This window comes from Thunnus maccoyii, chromosome 3 (assembly GCF_910596095.1).
Source record: "Thunnus maccoyii chromosome 3, fThuMac1.1, whole genome shotgun sequence".
NCBI classification, from domain to species: Eukaryota; Metazoa; Chordata; class Actinopteri; order Scombriformes; family Scombridae; genus Thunnus; species Thunnus maccoyii.
Genome location: NC_056535.1, coordinates 3,767,575 through 3,789,141, shown reverse-complemented (window position 1 = coordinate 3,789,141; position 21,567 = coordinate 3,767,575). Strand labels below are relative to the sequence as shown.

Genomic DNA, 21,567 nt, shown 5'->3' with positions numbered 1-21,567 from the left:
TACATCTCTCAATGACTTTTTTTTGCAGTTTGACTATTTTAGCTCTACTTTTGGCAAAGACTCACCGGTCTAGATTGAACTGTTACAACCCTGATTTATGTGAAATTATTCAAGGGCAGCATAAATGTGGATTTCCTCTTTAATTTCAGTTTAACAGCAGAAAACAATGTCTAAGTAGTTCTGTCCTCCTGAGACATTTCCTTTAAGCCAAAGTCCTTTCAGGGGGTTGAGTGTTTGTCTCAATACTGATTACACTGAAGTAGATACACACACAAAACAGGAAAGAATTAATAAGATGAAGGCAAAATAGCAGCAGCAGTGAAGTGAGTCTTTTTCCTGCACTCAAAATGCTGACCTTGAAGTTAAAAAGAATAATGGTATATTAATGGAAAGGACTTGTGGATTGGAAGTAGTGCGCACACCACACACAATAGCTATCTGGCTTTAACACACGCACACACACACATAGAGAAAATGGTGGAAACATAAACAATTGGCCCAAGCCAGCTGAGGGGAGTTTAAACACAGGCTCGTAATGGAGCAAGTGATTCTAGCTCGGCCAAACCTTTTGAAGCTAATCATCTGTGAACTCTGCGATTCACTGATTTAATGACTGAAATAATATAAGGGCATCCAGCTCCTCATCTGTGCAGCAGACATACACTGCAGTGAATGTGCACGAGGCAGTTCTGACGCTGTTTGTGTTTTCTCTGCTTCCATGCGTTCTTCTGGAAAAATGGCGAGTTAAATGAGGATGTAAGTTTACATAAAAATACCACATACTACAGCGAAAAATTCAATCTATAAATACTTAAGACTAATTTAATGGTTCACCTTTGAATCGCTCGAGGAGATGTCGTCCCACATACCAGCACGCTGTCTCGAAGTTGGGGAAGGGGGTGAGAGATTTGACCTTTAGCCGCTTCTCGATTTCATACGCTCTGTGGAGAATAAACCAAGCTGCTTCAGCTAAACATTGTCATGCGTTGCCAACAGGTTTATTGCAACAAACTATGCAATTCACAAGGTATTTCCAAACGTCAAGAATTCATAAACAGATGGAATTTGGGAGTAAAAAACAAGGTCTAAATGAGGACGTAGTGGAAACTACTATGTAAGAACAGCCTCACTAAATCCCCCCGAATTAAAAATGAACGTCTGCAGGAGCCATAGTGGCTCACAGCGATTAAAACCAAAAAAAAAAGCTAATTACCAAACACAACGATAACAAGGCAGCATAAAGGATGAATGTGTGTGTAATAAGACAGGTGTCCAAACCTCATCTGCATCTCCACACTCAGGTTGTGGACGAAGTGTCCAGAGAACGCCAGGCAGTCGACTGGAGTCAGTATTGCATTGATCCAACCTGAGGAGACGATCACATGTCAGCCAAGGACAAAACTATATCATTACTAATAACTAAGATGATGTTCATTAATTCAATATATTCTATGAGGGGAAAAAAATCATTATTAATTGTTGCAATTTATTTGTTAATTGTAACCCTCCTTCCCTAATCATTTACATTATTTTATCTCCTTGTTTACTTATTTACCCTTTGTACCATTATTACCATTCTGTACAATTCTGAAACGGTTTTTTTTTGTTTGTTGATTGACTGATGTAGATGTTCTTAACTACATGTTGCTCAGTCTGTATGGGCTTACAAGCCTGTAGATAACCACAACAACCAAGACGATCACCTAACACTGATGGACAATTCCACAAATACAAAAAGCAAAACAAATTCTAAATACCCTATTTACATAACACAGATGTCCCAGTTATCAGGAATTTTCTAGCTTCAGTGATTTTCACCTGAATGTAGTATTAAACATTGTATGATCCCAATAAGGTTGTGATTTGTAGTCAATGTGCTATTTTCAAATAGCCTTTCACTGTACACGTAGAGTACATAATTATGCTCCCTCTAATGTTCTACCATCAGACATTATTGTAACTGCTGACTTCATGCGACCCACATTTTGTTAATTATCCATGGAAATAAGAAAATCACACCATCAAACTAGATACTAGAAAAAATACGAAGGAACATCACAAAAAGCTGCAGTTGTGAAATGTTTCAATTGATTGAACCCTGATCATTCTCTTTAGAAAAAAAATATCTGTCAATCTTTTTAAAATAATTGATTAATACTTTAGAATAGCATGTCAGAAAAAAGGGGTGATACACATCAGTGTTTCTCAGAAAATAATCTTCAAATACCTTTTTTAGCCTAAATGACAGTCCAAAACTTAAATATGTTTTATTTCCAATGATATAAAAAAGCAAAAAGCAGCAAATCTTTACATTTGAGAGGCTAGAACCAGAAAATGTTAAATGTTCAACTATGAATCTTTTTTTTTCAATTAATTTTCTGACATTTAGCTAATTGAATCATTGACTCATCTTTTCAGCACTGAACGTTACATCGGTTCCAATTGAAATGTGTTTTTTCGATCATTTTATACACATTTGGTATCTTTGGAAACTCTCGGATCTCCACTAGAAATTAAACATGTGTTTGACATAATGGACCCGTCTTTTCTCTTAGATCACATTGAGGTATCTTCATGATGACATGAGTGCAGTTCTGACCTGATGGGATGAACAGAGTCTGGCCTTGCTTCAGAGTGCATTTGTAACACTTGTCCACCTGGTCCGCAAAGAACATTTCGCTGTGATTGGACGATGACCTCCAGCGCTCGTATAGAGACAGGTTGGCAGAGGTGGGCTTGATGAGGAAGAAGATCTTTTCTCCCTGCAAATACAAGGCAATCAGATTTTCTGGCACCATCATCACATGAGAGATGGAAGTGTAATGTATTCCACATTTCCTCTTGAAGACCCCTTAAAAATTCAGAATAAAATCTTCCCAAAGAAAATGAGTACAGAATAAACTGAATTCTCATCCTATCAGAGGTAGATCACACTGACTGGCTGATACATATTTTTATTACGAAGACACTTCTGGCCCAACATACTGTTCTAACCAGAACTGTGACAGACCTTTAGGACGTGGTACCAGACGGAGGCGCCACCGCACTCGATGTGGAAGTCTGTGTAGCTGTCTTTGACACAGATGAGACAGTATTTGGTGACTTTTGGCTTCCCCAGCAGAGCGTCATCAGGCCAGTAGTTTTCTACCCAAGACAACCGCCGCACAATCTGGGGACTCTCCACAATACTGTTCATCCTGTCCCAGAAAAACAGAAAAAGAAATGAGTACCATGGATTTTCCAGACTGGCAGCTTTATAAGCCAGATCTCTTTTTTTTTTTTCGAAACTGCATTTCAAACTTCGCCGTCAGATGCAGAGCGCGTACCTTGCATCAGAGAATTCCAGGTTGATGACGTTTAACACTTTCTTTCTGTTCGTGCTGTAGTAATAATCGACAAACTCTTTGAGCTTCATCTTGCTGTCAGTCTGTTTGGTGACATCAACGACGTCCACGCCAACATCAGGACCTGAGATAAAACAGAGGACATAGAAGATATGATAAAACCAGCGGAGGAAAAAATAACCACCTACAAGCAAAACATTTTGTTTCGACAGGAAACTGTTAAACAACAGACAAAATATGTCTGTTGCAGTATACAGCTGATCTCATCACAGAGCACAAGGTCACAGGGGAAATATAGAACAGATGCGCCCCCTATTGAAATTCATTCACTACCATATAATATCCCTGAGATTCTTTGAAGGACAGAAATGAAAGTGTATTGCTGGCCACCAACTAAAACACATACATCAAATACAGTGTACACTAAGGATGTGCATACACACTGCATACAAAGTACTAGCATTGACTTGTTTGCATTTACTCAAAGTTATTGTATTATTTCATCTTGATTTGTTGTCCCCCCTCGCATTGCTCATGCTCTTATTATTTAAACACTGCCCAATCTACCTATGATGTGCTTTGTAGTTAAAGATATATTCATTTTGTTATGAATAGCATTAGTATGGTAGCAGCATTAGAATTAGTAGTTGTGTATTTATAGCAGTGATAGATGCACTTGAGTACAGGAAGGAAAATTAGAAATACCACACTAAAAATACTCCATGACATGTAGAAGGTCTCATTTTGAAAAGTAAATAGTAATTATAGCTGTGAAACAAATATAGCAGAGTGCAAAGTGAAATAAAGTGGCATGGAAATCCTCAAATAAAGTATCAACAGTGCTTGAGTAAATGTACTTGGCTACATTTCACCACTGCTGGAACTCAATGGTAAAAGTTGCAAAGATTTACTGTAATAATACAGGAGTACTAGAGTTCTAGAAACAGTACTAGTAGTATTTTTAGTGGTTGTATCAGCAGCATTAGCTGAAGTAGTGATAGTTTTAGAGAGCTGCAACGATTAGTTGATTAGTCAATTGACAGGCAACTACTAATGAATTTGTTTTAGTCATTTTTTAAGCAAAAATGCAAAAAGCTTGCTGTTTTCGACTTCTCCAATGTGATGTCTTCATGCTTTTCTTTGTCAAGCATGATTGTAAACTGATTATCTTTGGGATTTGGACTGTTGGACATAACAAGACATCTGGGAAATTGTAACGGTCATGTTTCACTAATTTCTCTCATTATATAGACCAAACTATTAATCGACTGATCAGGGAAATAAACAGCAGATTAATTGATAATGAAAATAATCATTAGTTGCAGCCATAAACTTCCACTTGATAGTAGTAGTTACTGTAGTAATTGCAGTAGAGGTGGTGATAGTATAAGTGAAAGTAGTAAGACAGTGGTAACACTAGTACTGTAGTACAATAGTAGCAGTAGCAGTAGTATTAGTGATGATAATTGCAGTAATAGTTTTAGTAACAGTAGTAATAGTAGTGGTAGTGGAGTTGCAGTAGTGCACTAACAGCAGCAGAAGAATTAGGTGTGGTTGTAATAGTAAAAGTACAAATAGTATTTAAAGTAGTGTCTGGGTGGTAGTTATAGGAGAAGTGGCAGTACTAGTTATTACAGGACTAATAGTGGTAGTACCAGCAGTAGTGGCTGTAGTTATGGAAACAGTTGCAGTAGTAATAATTAAAGTGGCAGTAGTAGTAGTATTAGAAATAGTAGTAGTAGCTGTTATAGAGGTAAGTGTTAGTAGTACTGTCACTAGTATTAGTAGCCATAGTTTTATACATCCCGCTAATTCCAGTAATACTAATAGTACCAGCAGTAATAGTGGTTGTGATAGTAGTACAGGTGGTAGAAGCAAACATTGCAGTACTCCACTGGCAGCAGGAGTAATACATATAGCAGTAATACTAACAAAACTAGGAGTATTCAGAGTAGTATTAGGGATAGTGGTTATGTGAGTAGTTGCAGCAGTAATAGCAGTAGTAGTCACATTAGTGAAAGTAATAGTAGTGGTTGTAGAAGTAGTTGCAGTAATTGTAGTAACTTAAGTAGTAACTTTTGTTTTTGGTAGTAGTTACAGTAGAAGTAACAGTAGCAGTGATTTTATAACTTTATAGCAGTGATGGATGTAGTACCAGTAATAGTAGTAGTAACTGTCGTATAAGTCATAGCAGTAGTGCAGTAGCAGTAGTACTAGATATTGCAGTAATAGTGAGATCATTACAGCTCTTACCAACGTAGTTCTCCACATCACTGATGTAGAAGGTGGGAGCCGGCATGGACATGCCCAAACCGTCTTTCTTCTGCACCAGGATGGGCTCGTTGAAGCCGTTCTCCTCCAGGTAATCCATGGACAGCTGACTGCCGCTTAGTTTCACCACAACATCATCCGCACTGGAACACACACACACACACACACACACACACACACAACAGTGAATGACAGGGCTCTGTGATAAATGAAAAGCAATTAACTGGCTTTACATAAAATGAGGAAATTACATGACTTTTGAAACTGTGATCAAATCTTGAAAAGTTATTAGACAGTGCCCCCTAGTGGGATTATTTAAATGTGGAGTAATACTGACAAAAGGGCAATATTCAAGAGTCCTTAATGAAATTCCATGTGACAAAATCAATATGAATAATTTTTATTATAACTTATTTTGTATTATAATTATAATTTATTAAAAACTTAATTTAATAGATGTGATTCATATTAGAGTGTGTCAAGTAACTATTTTAATTATACAGAAGATTGTACTCTCATTTTATCTCACATTATTACCCAATTTGTGGTGTAGACAGTTGTGCAGTTCAATAATGAGTTCTTCAAAGATAGTAAAATGCGTGTTTACCTTGGAAATGTCCTACTGCGAAGCTCCTTTATGAAAACCTGACTGCCATTCTGAACAGCTTTGATATCTGTGCTTTGTCCCATATCATGTTTGCTCCAGTTCTTTTTCTTTTTCACTGAAGAGCAAAAAAAAAAAAGGGAGTCAACATTTCCTCACACTGCAAGAAAGTACTTTAACAAACAATTTTAACCCATATTCAAGACTTAAATGTTGATTTCCTTGACAGTTTCATCTGTTTTGAAAACTTTCAGGTCACAGAAGTTGAGAGGATGTTTCACTTCCGATCTTTTGTTTGTTAAGACAAGTGATAGCACAAAGGTCAGTGCAAGTGCAAGGCTACTACGTACATGTGGATTTGCCGTGGGTCTTCTCGCAGTTTGGACAGTGATATATATCAATATCTGGAGCGTCATCTTCATCCACTTCAACACAGCTGAAACAACACAACAACACCGTTTAATGTACAGGAATGCCACCTTAAACAACCTATTTTCCAAAGCATGCACAATAGCAGGTTAGATTTTTGAATGTGTATTTTTCTTTCTTCCAGCCAGCCTTTGGTGTGTTTAACTGCAGTGCAAAAGTCAACTTTCCCGAAAGAGACTTGAAACTTGACTGAGTTTCTTAATCTGTAATCACGGTGACATCATGTCTGCTTTCGTTTTTGTCGCAGTTACAAAAATGATCATGGGAAGGTCATACATTTGTAATTACTCCAAAAAAACATCAAATATCTCAATCATCATATCAATTGATTTTTTTTGTACCAGGGTGACAAGATTAAAAAACAGTGGCTGTCTAGAAGATAAAACACGTTAAAAAATCTACAACCAAGCATAGACTGGAGCAATTTAACAGTTTGTTAATTGTAGTAAGTGCGCAAAAAACACTGAAATAGTCCTTTAAAAGTGATTCACGGTCCATACTAAAAGACAGCTAAAGGGCATAGAGTACAGGACAAAGGGACAGAGGAGGACAGCACAAGAAGTACAACAGACAGTAGACTATAAATACCACTCTACACACTGAGGTTTACAGTGCTGCTGCTGAGAAAGGAAGTGCTGGTTGAATTAACACGAGGCAGTTTGACTCAGTTCGGGCCTTTCATGGTGTAATGATTTCAACATTTGACTATTTGTAGTGACAAAAGAAACATAAAATTTTTTTAAAAAAAAGCAAAAAACAAAGCAGCAGCATTGTGGACAAGTGATAACACAAAAACAATCAAGCTGACTGATGTGAAAACAATGCGTTTGCCTTGTTCGACATGATGACAGTGAACGTGCAGCTCGTTCCACTGTTTCAAACAGCAGCTGTCATGGTCTCTTGCACAAGCAAATTCCTCCCATTTGGAGCCGCTGCTCCCAAACTCAATGAACTGGGAGTTTCCCAGAATGTTTTATTTTTTTCCCCAGGGAACTCCACAGCTTTACTACACAACCTACTCGCTTTCACTGGAGGCAAACACAAGAGCGGGTGGGTGTGTGCGGACATAGTGAAAATGCCTGTTGATGACATCCTTGACTTGGTGGCTTGGAGGAGAACTAAATTCGTACTAAATATGTTATGTGAGGACAGTGAAGACATTCTTACTGAAAGATTTTTGTTGTACAAAAGAAGAATTTTAAGGTAGCAGAACATTTCAGATGAGAAGTGTTAAAGTTGAGATAAATTGTGTCCTCCGGGTGTTCTGCCGTTAAATGTCACAGTAGATGTACGTACATGGTTGAGACGGGTTTTTACGTAGGAGTTAGTTCTTTTTCAGGAATACTGAGAATTATACAAACATTTCATCTTGAGTACAGTGAAGCTGTGACACAACTCCACGCTAATCCTGCTAACAAATTTCTGTCTGAGACTTAACAAACAACACAGGATCAGATTACTAACATTATCTTCTCGACACTGTCTTGTTGGCTTCAGAACTGATTTTATCAGCATTTTTTTTGAAAACCTGAGCCAGGTCGAAACCCTGAACACATCTGACTTCTTTCATCTTGTTATGAGCTGCAGTGCAACGTCTTCCTCGAGCGGTTGTGAAACTGACTACTCCTCTACAGAGACTGATAAAATATCATACAATAACTTTTCAACATTTTATGACATAATACATAGAAATGTATGTCCATCACTATTATATTATTAAAGATCTAAATGTATAGGCTTTGTCATACACTCTGTAACACAGTTTAGAAACGTGTATATTAAGACTGTCACTACTACATTTTTAGAAAATCTCATTCAAACAAATTTGTACTATCATGTAATCTGTTCACATTGATTCGAATGCACCCGCATAGCCAACATATTCTTAACTTAGCTAACGTTAACACAAAGCAATTGAATTTATAAATGATTAGGTGTCATGATAATCCATTCAAACTAGCTCACTAATTTTATCCATTTTGTGTTAGCTGAGAGGACAACAGCATGTTCAACATACTTGGAATTTTGAGTTCAAACTGATAATTACATTTTTTTCCTTCCACATATGTAACATAGTGATGTCATCAGGGTCATCTCAGGTTAGGGTTGCAACACTTGCGGCACAAGACACAAGTGACTTGCATTATAGGAAGTGTAGGATCCAGCAGGTTTTGGAACGTGACCATTACTAAGGATATCTCAAGCTCTTCTGCTTTTCTGCTATCTATTGTGCATGCATCTATGTCACTATGGTGTTATCTCATATCTCTGGGTTGTTACATAACATACCTCTACCAGCAACACATATAGTATATATACAGTTGATTCTATTTTCAAATACGCAAGCACAATCCTGCACCTTGCTGTACTGTAATTCCTGCTTGTCTACAATCAACTATCCAATGAATTTCTAATAAAAATAAAGGATAAAATTACACTCCTGAGCATCTCACATAATTCCTAGATTAAAGCACTTGATTTGACTCAGTCCCAGATTTTTGCCTTCTGGTCAAGCTAAGCAAGGAGTTAAGAATTAATACTGATAAATAATAAATGCAATGAAATATGACTGGCTATAAACATCATAAAACAAATATTCAAGTCTGTATTGATACCAACTCTGTAAACAAATAGTTTTCTGGATTCAGGTGGCTTGTGTGCAACCACATACAGTATCTGTGGACCAGCATGGTCATTATAACACATTATAACACTAAAAATAACACAGAAGTTCAAACAACAACAAACGATGGAACTTTTTGGAAGACGATAGAAGGACTGCTACGATGCAAGAGGTGAGGGTCAGGGTGAGAGTTTTTGATAGACTTCCTAACTTGGCTTAATCTCACGTGCCAGAACCATCAGAGAGGTTGTCCTTGGAAAATGTTTGCAAGAGGGCAGGCTCTTTCAAAAAATACTTGGCATGTGACTGGATGAGCCATCTGTCTATCACAGTCTGTGACCATCTTACCATGCAAGGCAGCTGGATTCATGACACTGATTGGTCCGAACCATCGGTGGTTTGGATACAAGCGCGAAACCTGAAGCCTGACAAGATGGATTCTCGTGTGATCTCATGATGTCGTGATCTCACAAATCCAGGTGCCTCACAAGGTAAAACCTGGCTAGAGAAGTGGTGAAGTGGACAACACAAGTGTCGTTGAAAATTTATTATTTAGTAAAACATTAACTACTTTTTACAACAAAGGTAAAACTAGTCTGTTAAATACCCTGAAACTTTTGTGTTCTTTCACCTCCAATGATACTGCAATGTCAATAGTTTCCTGTTAACAAGATGTAACATGAAAGTGCTCACTTGTAGTAACAAAATCATTACCAGTTCAGTTACATTCAGCTCTACAGAGTGCATTAGTGTCTTTTAACTCATTGTTTTAGTTTGACGTATTGCAACTTTCGAGTTTTGGTTAAAAGCTTTGCTAACACATTAGCCATATCAACTATACAAGGTCAAACGTGTGTGATTTTTATCTTATTATGGAATTCTGTCCCCCAAACAGAAAGACTGATAATTGCAGATTTAAGATTTTACACAAAGCCATACTATAACTTTAATTTAAATGTGGTCCACAGGGCTCAGTAAAGACTGATAGCTACCTCTCTCCAAAATGCAAACATAACCTCTGCATATGCGGTTCTCATTACTACAATATAGTTTTAGGTGTTAGAAACAGTTTTATCTTTGCTACTGGCCCAACAAAGCTTCCACCCAACTGTGTTCACAATGACAATCAGTAAAAAGACAACACTTTCAGTAAGTTCAGCTAAACTCACAGCCAGTGGTGATAAAAATAAACAGTGTGAAATAGCTCAAACAGCCAAACAGTTAGCACAGTGTAGCCTACCTTGCAAGTGGCAGTGCTAGCACAGCAACCTCCATCATCACAGCTATATGTTTGGCTAAATGCAATATATATTAAATTGGGGGCTACATTTCCTCCTGGTTTTATAGCATTTCCAAATGAGTAAAAATTAAATATAAAATCCAACCAGAGGTGAAGACAAATTCCAACTAATTAAAGTGATGTTTGCGTGTATATCAATCACTTGACCCTTGCCTCGCAAGCCAAAGTGGAGCCTAAACTTCCTCTGTGCCGTTTTGGAAAGTGGGCTAATATTAGCTGATTGGTCTATAAAAGCAGAGACAAATTAAAAAGAAAATAAAACAAAAAATCAACAACTCATATCTTGGGGGATGAATCTGTGTAGTAATGATTTAGTTAAAAGTGAATGAGGAATGATGAATAAAGGAGATTTCAAAATAAGGATACTCTTAAGCCCTTCAGCCACTGTATAGTAATTTGAGAAGAGTAAGCTGTAGTAGTGCTAGCAAATAGCTACTAGCTAGCACGCAAAGACAGTTAGGAGTGATATGTAACAATTTGTTACCTGGTACACACCAGGTAATGTCAACTATTGTGCACACAATAGTGGTGTGGAAAAGAACAAGCTACTGCCTGGAAATAAAATCTATCAGGTGTGTCAGGGAAATTGTTTGTTGCTAGTAGGGCTAGGTATCATTCAAAAAATTTTTATACCAGTACCGGTACTGATACCTTGACTTCCATACCAGTTCCTGAACAATACTTTTTTTGATACCAATTTTATAAAATCCATTAAGACAAGGCGAAAATATATTAAAATATCGAAGATGATGATATTGCCTATCGTTTGACATGAAAACAGTGGTGGTTCAGCGGCTTGCGAACAGCTGCTAACGTAGCAAAGCAGTCTCTGTGTGACCAATGCTTAATGTAACACAGCTAATGTTAGCTAACATTAGCTGAGACTCACAAGACGCTGTTGTCAGCCATTCGTCAGTCGCCGAACCACCACTGTTCTGATGTCAAACAATCATCATCTTCAATATTTTAATACAGCTTCATCTTGCTTACCTACAGGTTACATGTTTTGGTCCAACCTCCTGTTACTAATGTAGCTGCTGTAGACACTGCTACTGCCTCCACTGCTGCCTCCGCCATTGCCATTTATGTTGGGAGGCAACAGCCAGATGTTACGGACAACTCCGCACCCACTAGGTATCGAAATTTGGTAACAGTATTGAAGTTTGGTACCCAGCCCTAGTTGCTAGTCAGAAACAGCAGATACATTACACATGTCTATACTAACCGATTACAAGGTTGTTTCTCAGTCATTGCTGCCAGGTGGGGCTGACCAAAACGCTTCAATGCGTTGATCGTTGCCATGGTAATAGACAGCAAAATCAGTATTCGAATACTTTTTTTTCCCCTTTTAACCCCTTGAAAAATAAGAATTAGCCCAGTGAATAAGAATTAGCTTATTGAAATAACCCAACATTAATCATTATGAATAACTATTCATCAGCTCTTCTCAAACAAGGATATTTAAAACTTTCAGATGTATCTTCCAATTTAATACTAGCTCTTGTGAAACCTGTGAAAACTTGAGTGCCCAATGCAACATCATAGCATGTGACTTACAGCTAGTTTGGCAAGATGTCCAAAAAGTCAAGCATCTGGAATAATTTCAAAATTTGTGAAGATGACCCCTAAATAGCTGAGTGCCAGATATGCCAAAAGAAACTGCCATATCACAAATCTATGAGTTTGTCAAATCACCTGAATAACTCAAGTAGCTTCTCAGTTGTACACGCCACGTATTATTTGTTTTCCAATTATGGCTAATGTTGGCACGACTTGCTAACAGCCTAGCTTAATGTTACCAACCATGGCTAATTGTTATCTGTTATTGTAGGTGCATCGACTGAAACCACTGGCACCTCACAAAAGACACTTGATTCAATGATGAAGAAGCCCATTACAGATAACCGAAAGCGAGCCTTAACTGATGCTGTAGTCTCATTCATTGCTGAAGACATGAGGCCTATCAATATTGTGGAAGGGGAAGGACAGTTTATGAATACGCTGGAGCCAGGGTACACTTTGCCTTAGAGATTATCACCTGTGCGCTGACAGCTTGGCATAATGACATGCAGGACAAAATATGTAGCGACATCAAGAAGTGTTCCGCACTCCGTTTAACAGACATGTGGACCGGTCAACAAATGAAAGAGTACATGACGGTGACAGCTCATTGGATAAACAGCAACTGAGAAATTAAGAGCTATGTGTTGGACACCAAGTCCATGGAGAAGACTCACACAGCAGAGAATATTGCATAAAGACTCAGAGAGGTGGCTGGGACATATTCTGCACAGCAATGCAGCGAACATGGTCCTGTGCGCCGAGATGCTGCAGCAAGAGGAGTCGTGGGGAACAGTCATGCACTGTGCTGGACACACACTCCAGCTTTGCATCAAAGCGACACTTAAACACAATCCTGTATGCCTTACTGTGAAAAAGTGCCAAAGCAACTGCTGCATTAAAAGAAAAGCAGAAAATACAGCAAGTCTCAGAGCACAAACTCATTCAAGATGTCCCAACACATTGGAACTGCTTTATGCTGTGTTTAGTGTCTTTGTAAGCAAAGGTGGCCCATTTCAGCTGTCCTGTCTGACCCAAATGTCACCAGAGGAGCTGATCTTACACTGGACCTGACAACAGCCCAGTGGGCCATAGCAGAGGAAACTGTTGCCATCCTTAAGCCTTTTATCACCCTGACTGAACTCTTGTCACGAGAAGAAAATGTGTCCTTGCAGCAGTCAGTGCTAACAAATGTCAAAAGAAGGAATCTTAGAGCGCAAGAGGATGACAGCAGCACCACCAAAGCTCTGAAAAGTAAACTGGCAGAGGAAATTGAAAGGAGGTGGCGAGTGTCAGACATGAATGAAGCTAGTATCCTCAGCGCAGCCATTCACTCCTGCTTCAAGGAATTAAATTGGCTATCCGACGAGGGAAAGGAACTGGTGTACATGGAGGTGACCACATTGACTGAACACTTGGTCATATATGAGCAAGAGGGAGCATCAATTTGATGAGGATGAAGGAGGTATTGCATCAGCTGCACCAAAAAAGAGGGCTAAAACTTACAAAGAGCGAGAAATAGAGTTCCTCCTGTCCATGGATGACAATGGAGAAGCATCTGACAGAGAAGTGACTGTCACTGCAAAGAAGGAACTGGAGGACTTTTTAAAAGACAGGTCAGAGACAGATTCCAGCCCTCTTGAGCGGTGGAGACGATATACGGACCATTATCCACAGCTGGCAACTGTTTCCTTTGCATCCCTGCCACTTCAACCTGTTTGGAGCGCATTTTTTTGAAAGCTGGATTTATTGTAAGCAAATCAAGAAATTCCTTGTTGCCAAAGAATTTGGACACGTTGGTCTTTCTGTCACACAACCTAAAGTGGGTTCAGCACTAATATGCTCATATCAGTCAAAGCTCCAGGTATGCTAGTTTGTGTTAAAGGTTAGACCACAGATGCTATTTTTGTTAGGTTCTAATTAATGCTTTTGCTTTGACCGGATATGGTTCTTTATTTAGTTTGATCATGCGCACTGAAAGTGAAGGTTTGATTTTCTTTATTGCTAGGCCTACATTCTTTTTGTTCATGTTAATCCTAAGGCAACACAAGCAATGCAGTTAATTACTTAAGACTTCATGTAAAGGTCTACAATGACAAAGGCCTTATTTCTTTTTTCTTTTCATGAGCAACCAATTTCACTTTGATTTATTTATTTCAATTTATTTCAATAAAAAGGAAATACCTTGAAGTACAATTTTGCCTTTGTCTCTCAATAGCATAATAATTAATTAGAATAACAACCTTATGATAGCGAAATGTGATAAAGACATAATTAATTAATAACAGCAAGTTGGAAGAAAGTTAACAACATATAAGCAATTTCATTTTTATAGTGTAAGGCTGTAATTTATAATTTATAGTGTAAGGCTATAATTTATTTGATTATTGCACAGTATGTGCCACGTCCCCCCCAAACACACACACAGTCTGTCTCCAGCTAATCCACTTGAAGTCCACTGCTTTATGGACTTCAAGTCAAGACAGATTCATAAGTACTTTTGACAAACAGGAACAACCTGCATGTTATTTGTAATATTCCGTGCTATAAATCTCTTGATTACATGAAGTTGTGCAAACAATTTACATGTTAATTATATTTTATACCCCGTTCAGTGTCCGTGCCAAATGTTGCCTTATATGTGCTGTGTGTATTGTGCAAATATGTATCTGTGTAACTAAAGTGGCTATATATCTATCTGTCACCAGGATAGTCCATAGAGGTGAATCGTAGACTGCAGAGAAACAGAAAATGGAAGGAAATGGCTGTATAAGCATATTACTTCTGGAATCAAGTACTGCCATATAGTATGAAGCTTTCTGCAACAGGAAGGGTCCAACATTGTACCACGATAATCTTGGATATGATCAACCAAATTAAAATTGAGATAAAATAAATGTGCACCTCCATTTATGGTGTTTTCTATATTTAGAAATTGATGCTGTGTCCAGTGAGTGTGATAGTTCAAGGCCAAGAAGAACAGTGTCTCCACTGACTGTCAGAAGTGAAAAGTGAAAAACATCATATTTTCTATCCTTGACACACATCGACATTTATAGCGGGCCATGTTTATATCAACAGTTCCTCATGATTTGTACTGTGTCATATTCATATTGACTTGTGCCTAGTATTACATAAGTGATGGTGATGTAATTAGGGTTCATTGTTTTAGTTTCAGTTTACTTCATAAAAATCAGGGAATTTATGGGGGGTTGTTTTTTTTTATTAAAGATGAGTGAAATTTGATTTTTTTAATTTAACATCTTACAGCAGGAATGTTTGGCTCCAAATCCATTTGAATAAATCAGTCTGCTTATTGTAAAATATTTGGGTATTCTCTAGTAAAAATCAGTAAAACACTGTAAACAATGGCCCTGTACCTGATGCATTCGTCTCCACATGTGTCTTGGGTGACCACTTGTGATCTGATCTCACTTAGCCGCTAATAAATATGCAAATAAACTCTTGCATCATTTCCATTTGCAAAAGCCAAATTCATTGTTGTTTTTAACTGGTGAGAGGACCAGGCGTCTGTGTAACCTAAGTCCAAAGCTGTGTTCAACTTGTTTGCTAACAGGATAAACGAATATACAATGCATTGTGCCCCCTCACGAAAATCAAATGCTCCTCCTATTGATTTGCTCTAGCGCCACGTCTGAACATATATATATAACAAATATGGAGTTACATGCAGCGATCCCCCCGCTACTGCCTCTCCATACTGTGAGAGAGACACTGCATTTACGCACCAGACACAGCAGCAGAACTTCACTGATTCTTCATACATTTATTTCAGGATCTAATATTAATTAATGTTCTGTGTTCTTCTACACATCCAAAAGGTCAGCTGTTACACACACACAGTCCAGGTTCATACTGTGAAATTGTTTGGAGTAAAGCAGCCATCCTCCTGATAAATCCTGAGCTCATTATGTCGAGCAGCACTGCAAAACTAAAAACTGTAGTTAACTTGACAGGATAGAGGAAACTATCCAGGGGAAACAAAACTTAACGTTTAGCCTTGGAAATATTTTTTTTAGACAGAGCGAAAAACAAGTTCTTTTCTGGTTTTAGTTTAATTTCTATTCCAATTGCTGATTTGAAGACGAAAACGGGTCAGAAAAATGGGAAGTGGATATTGTTTTGTTTTTTTAATTCACATGAAAAACAGAAAAACAAAAGGATGTATTTATCCTGCTATTAAACAAGTTAAAGCTTTGGATGGAGGGAGTCAGCAATACCCTTCCTGTGCCTAGTCTGCCAGAAAATAGAGGACGTCAATTGAGAAGGCGGTCCTTCAATGTGGCCCAGGACACACTGCATTCACACTGCTAAAAGAATGTAGCCACATGCAGCCCAGACCACTTCCGAATGTGGTATGAAGGATCGGATCTCAATGCATCCTCAGTGCGTCTTGGGTGCGTTCACACCTGTAATTAGAACTGTCCAATTGTGATTAGATCACCCAAGACACATGTTAATGCCAGGTGTGAACCAATCAGTCTTCCATTTGAGCCTATTTAATGTGTCTGTTACAGCTCTTTGGTCATCTTTCAAGTTTTATTTTGGTCTGTCCCTGGAAGTTACTGTTTTCTTTTAGAATAGAATTGCAAAGGAAATAGGATTTCACAAAAAGCTAGTGGGCCAACATGAGAAGACTGTTGGGGTTTTAATAAAATGTTGATATTTCTGAATAAGTAGTTGGAAGTGTATGACAGAATTTTATTTTACAGGCACCCTCACTGTTTGGCCAACCAAGGCCAGGGTACTTGCTCTAAAAAAAGCTGTATTGATGTCTTGATGGATTCATTGACTGCTTTTACATGGACTTGAGCATCCCGGTTATTATCAGGTTTTTGAAGTATCCCATTTTTGTGTTTACACATGTAAACATCATATCCCAATTTCAGAAACCTGGATAAGCCCTTATCCCGGTTTTAAGAAACCTGATTATTCTAGCTGGAGTACTCCGACAGAAACCGGGATACTGTTGCATGTGTATCTTATATCGGTTTCTGACTGCTGCTGACTACCTGCCAGGTGCAGCTTCAGTCAAGTGATGAAACAGAAACACAAACAATGGCCGCAACGAGAGCGTCTCACTTCTGGAGCAATGAAGAAATGGAGTTTTGTCTTTCGGTGATGAAAGAATTAAATACACTTGGCAGTTTAGATGGGAGAAAGCATCAAAACACTGGTAAAAGTGGAGGACATGTTTAATATTTATCACTCTTTTCTCTCATTGCTGGCAATAAGGTAGATAAGCCAAATCCGCAACGCCATATTGGCATTTAATAGTGACAAACCCACAGACAATAGTCATCCAACTCTACAGAGCTTTTTAGACTTTTTAGCTCATTGTTTCGGTTTAACAGCACATTTACGATTTTGGTTCAGCGTAATTGGCCTCACCAAAAGAAGGCAGCTGTTTTCAGCAAGCAAGCTCTAATAAACCCACTGTACACTATTTTGACCACACTTGTATGGAAATTACCATTGCCCATTGCAATTGCTCAATTACCAGAGCCAACAGTAGTTGCAGTATGTGTGTTCCTAAATCAGCCATTGGGGGCAGTAATGAGTCCAATCCGCTGAAGCAGATGCTGCACTACAAAATAAACTTGGACAATGGCATACATCTGATACTGTCTCTTACACAGTAGATGAGACAATCCCTGGATCCCTACTAGAGACCAAAGCACACATAAAAGACTTGTGAATAATGAAATTCCACTAGTCTGATGGTCAGAGACACAACTTTAATAGGATGGTAATCTTGCTTTGCTGCTGGAGGTGTAAGTAGACAACTCTTTGCTAACACATTGGCCACTACAACTTTAAAAGGTGAAAACATAGAGAGCTGAAGTGCTGAGGTCACTTCTATGCTAGCTGTTGGTCTACTGGCTTCTGTAACTCAACATAATCTCTCTTTAAGGGTTTCTTTCATCTGTCTTTCTAAAAGCATGGAACATGTTCCTGGGGTTTATTACTCATAATCTAAGTGATCATCATCTACAACAGCATTTGGTATTAGAAGTTGAAACTTTTTTTGATTATGACAAAGTTAGTCCGCAATTAATTTGCAAGCAACTGCAGCTCCCATAAGGTTTTTCCAGCATGCATATTATACTGTATGTCATCATTGCTGTTTCTCCCTTTTCCATGGTATCCACCCACGCTCTTTTCTAATGTCATCTTTCCAAATTTTTAACTGCAATTTCTGCTGTCATACGTTTATTTATAGTTCATTCAGTATACATAGCACAGCAGGTAGAGCAGAACAAAAGGTTTGGAGTCAATCAAATATTAGCAGACACAGTTACAGTCCACTATTTCTGAATGCATAAATGTAAAGTACTAAGTACACTTTCAGACATTTGAATATGTCTGAAAGTGTACTTAGACATGATATGACATTACCTGGTGGGCAGGGCAAATTCTTCCTTCTTGCTTTTAACAATAAGTGACAGTGAATGCTGTCTAACAGAGAGCAGACCGCTGTAGGGCACGCAAGATATTTAGGCAAAGACAAAATTCAGTGGTAAGACCTGCTTTCACCCCTGGAACTGGTTAATGAATGTCGTTGACAAAACTCAAGACGGAAAGACTGATTTGAAAGGAACTGGTGATCTGTCAAGAGTGAAGTGTGACACTGATGGCAAATGATCAAGATGAGAAGCAGCGGGTTCAGCTGAAGCTAAGGTTTTTATCTTTCAGTACAGTAAATACTTGCTATGTAGAAGATAATCATGTCAGCTAATTGCCAGGTAATTATTTTAGCCTAGCTTAATACCAAAAAGCAGCAGGAAACTGCTAGCTGCATTATTATCATTATTATTATTATAAGTTTTAAATATTATTTTAAGTCCAATATTCGTTCTCCTTTTAGCTCTGGTTTGGTCTCCACCAACCCCTGAGGAAACAATTATCTGTCTTTAGCTGCTATATGTTTGACTGCCTTCACCAGCTAGCTTAGCCCCTAACTGCATGTTGTGCTGTGCAGTTAGCATACAGTACATATAGCATGTTTGCTGAAAACAGCTGCTGGCTTCTATCAAAAAGGGTCAAACAGAGACAAGTGGTTATTATATTTTGTTTCTTTATCTCTTTATGTCATTTCAAGAATAGAATTGGTCTATAAAACAGTTTGTCGTTGGTTGTATCTGAGAGCAACTGTAAGTGAGGGCTAATAGAGTGACAGCAGCTTATGTTAATTTAATACTCATCTGGCAAAAAATGACTCATAAACATATCCTCTGTGTTACACTATGAGAATAGAAATATAATTGATAACTTATCCACACACAATAAACAGTGGGCCACTTCATCACTTCAAAGTGCTGTTACTGACACAAATCTGTTCGGCTCCGATCGGTCAAATTATGTTATTTACCTGTTATTATTATTCATCTAGTAAGTTTATAAGATGTTACAAGGTCATATTCATTGGGATTAAGATGAGCCTTGTGTTTACATCATTATATTCTGTAGATTTATAAAGAGTCATGTAAAAGATTTGATGTCATCTATAAAAGGGAAAACTTCAGCTTTAGTTGGAGGGCCAGATTTGGCCTACGGGCCACTGTTTGCCTACCACTGACTTACATCCATGTTGGGCCTTATTCATTCAACATGGGAAACAGAAATGTACAGTAAAAACAAGATATTGTGGTTTTAGGAGAAGTTAGTGTTTGAACTATTTCCTGATCAACAACAGCTGGGCGCAATAACTGCAGGCAGCGTCTCAGAAGCCCTCTCCTGAACACTCGAACAAGGCCAAGGTGACTCTTGGCTGTGTTGGCGAGTAGCCTGCTAGCTATCATGTTGTGAGGTGTAAGTAAAAAAGTGTAGTTTTTCAGTTATGATGGAGCTGGGTTAGGTGTTTCCCCATTTTTGTGAACACGTCTAACTATGTTTACACTGGACGCACACAGAAAGTGATACCAGTGTTCTCATCTGGCTCTCTATGACAGCAAATAATCGTATTTCCCAAAATATCTTTTACTTTAACTGTGAATTGACTTAACACGAGTGCTACACACTCACTAACCATACAACACACATGTGGTGTTACCACTAGTGTTATTACACCTCATTATAAGTAGCTAATCTAATCATCAACATACCTGCTCTGGTTCCATACAACACACAAGATTATCCACCTGGTAGTTTACAGCTTGGCAATATAATTTCCAGTAATTACTTCCTCTTGCCAAATGGATGTGTATTACAGATAACAGTGTACCATAAAGTGCAACCTTTTGCCACTTCCAAGACAAATATCTCCAGCTCATGACAGCAGAGGATAGCTGATCTCATGTACATCATACTGTATGAAGGATTACCCAGAGTTCAATTCTTGCTTTTCATGTTGCCACTACACAACATCATCTGATGACACAATGTAAGTTATCATAAGTAAGCTAATGACATATAGGACCAATAGTACCATAACATACTGTGAGCTGGCTACATCTCTGTATTGAGTATGGTAGATATTGTTCCCGCGATAACATAATATAATGTTGGTGCATTCAAATATTACACACAGCTTTAATAATGCTGTTATTTATCTGTTATTTCTTTATCAGCTCATTCTGATGTCAAATTTCACACCGAGTCTCACTTAACTTGCTCCTGTAATTAGTTAAAATTTGCAATTTGATTTAATCCACACTATTAGTCCCTTTATGGTGGTCCAGCTCAGGAGCCTGAAACATTGTATTTTGTTGTAAGCAGGAACTTATGAGCAAATCCACTTTAACATACTTTCTTTACAACATAGTTTCTCAATTTTTAAAAGGGGGCAAACCTTTAAGATTTAAATTCATAGAATTTCCTATTGTACGACACAGTAAGGAGCATCAAGCTGATGTTAGAGAAGAAGAGAATATATGACGGTTCTTTTTTTACATATTGTCGGTTGTTTGGTTTAGGCTGATGCGTGACTGGAGGTCATGGCTTATCCCCAGCATTTAATTCAGCACTACATAATGTGATGAGGCTCCATACAGCCCAGGCAACCAGGGGGGGGAGCATTAAAGGGTTAACGTTCAGGCGCGTAAATACTGTTGGTTGCTCTGAAGGGCTTGTTCACCAAACCAAACACGATTAACAAAATGATCTGTCCCCAAGAAGACATCCAGAGTGCAGCCGAACAGCGTGAAACATGCCAAAAACAAAGACGAGTGCAGGGACAACTCCAACAACAGGAGGGAAATACGATGATAACAGGAAATATAACATGATGATAACTACAGGAGGGAAATATAACATGATGATAACAGGAAATATAACATGATGATAACAACAGGAGGGAAATGTAACATGATGATAACAGGAGGGAAATGTAACATGATGATAACGGGGATTTGGCGGAGATCATTACAGCTTATGTACGGCGGGGAAAGTGATGAGCGCCGGTGGACGATAACGT

At 38.3% G+C, this 21,567-nt stretch overlaps 1 protein-coding gene across 3 annotated transcripts in view; it reads right to left on the bottom strand.

The window, feature by feature from the left end:
* The window catches only part of phf2 (PHD finger protein 2), a 43,408-nt gene that overhangs the window by 20,770 nt on the left and 1,071 nt on the right, over window positions 1–21,567 (bottom strand). For all 3 annotated transcript variants that reach the window (XM_042407022.1, XM_042407020.1, XM_042407019.1), the window contains exons 2-9: window positions 6,570–6,655; window positions 6,223–6,337; window positions 5,598–5,758; window positions 3,327–3,468; window positions 3,011–3,197; window positions 2,600–2,762; window positions 1,279–1,366; window positions 835–941 (exon numbers count right to left, since the gene is read on the bottom strand). In XM_042407022.1, coding sequence (XP_042262956.1) covers window positions 835–941; window positions 1,279–1,366; window positions 2,600–2,762; window positions 3,011–3,197; window positions 3,327–3,468; window positions 5,598–5,758; window positions 6,223–6,337; window positions 6,570–6,655 — 1,049 coding nt within the window. The remainder of the gene's footprint in view (window positions 1–834; window positions 942–1,278; window positions 1,367–2,599; window positions 2,763–3,010; window positions 3,198–3,326; window positions 3,469–5,597; window positions 5,759–6,222; window positions 6,338–6,569; window positions 6,656–21,567) is intronic.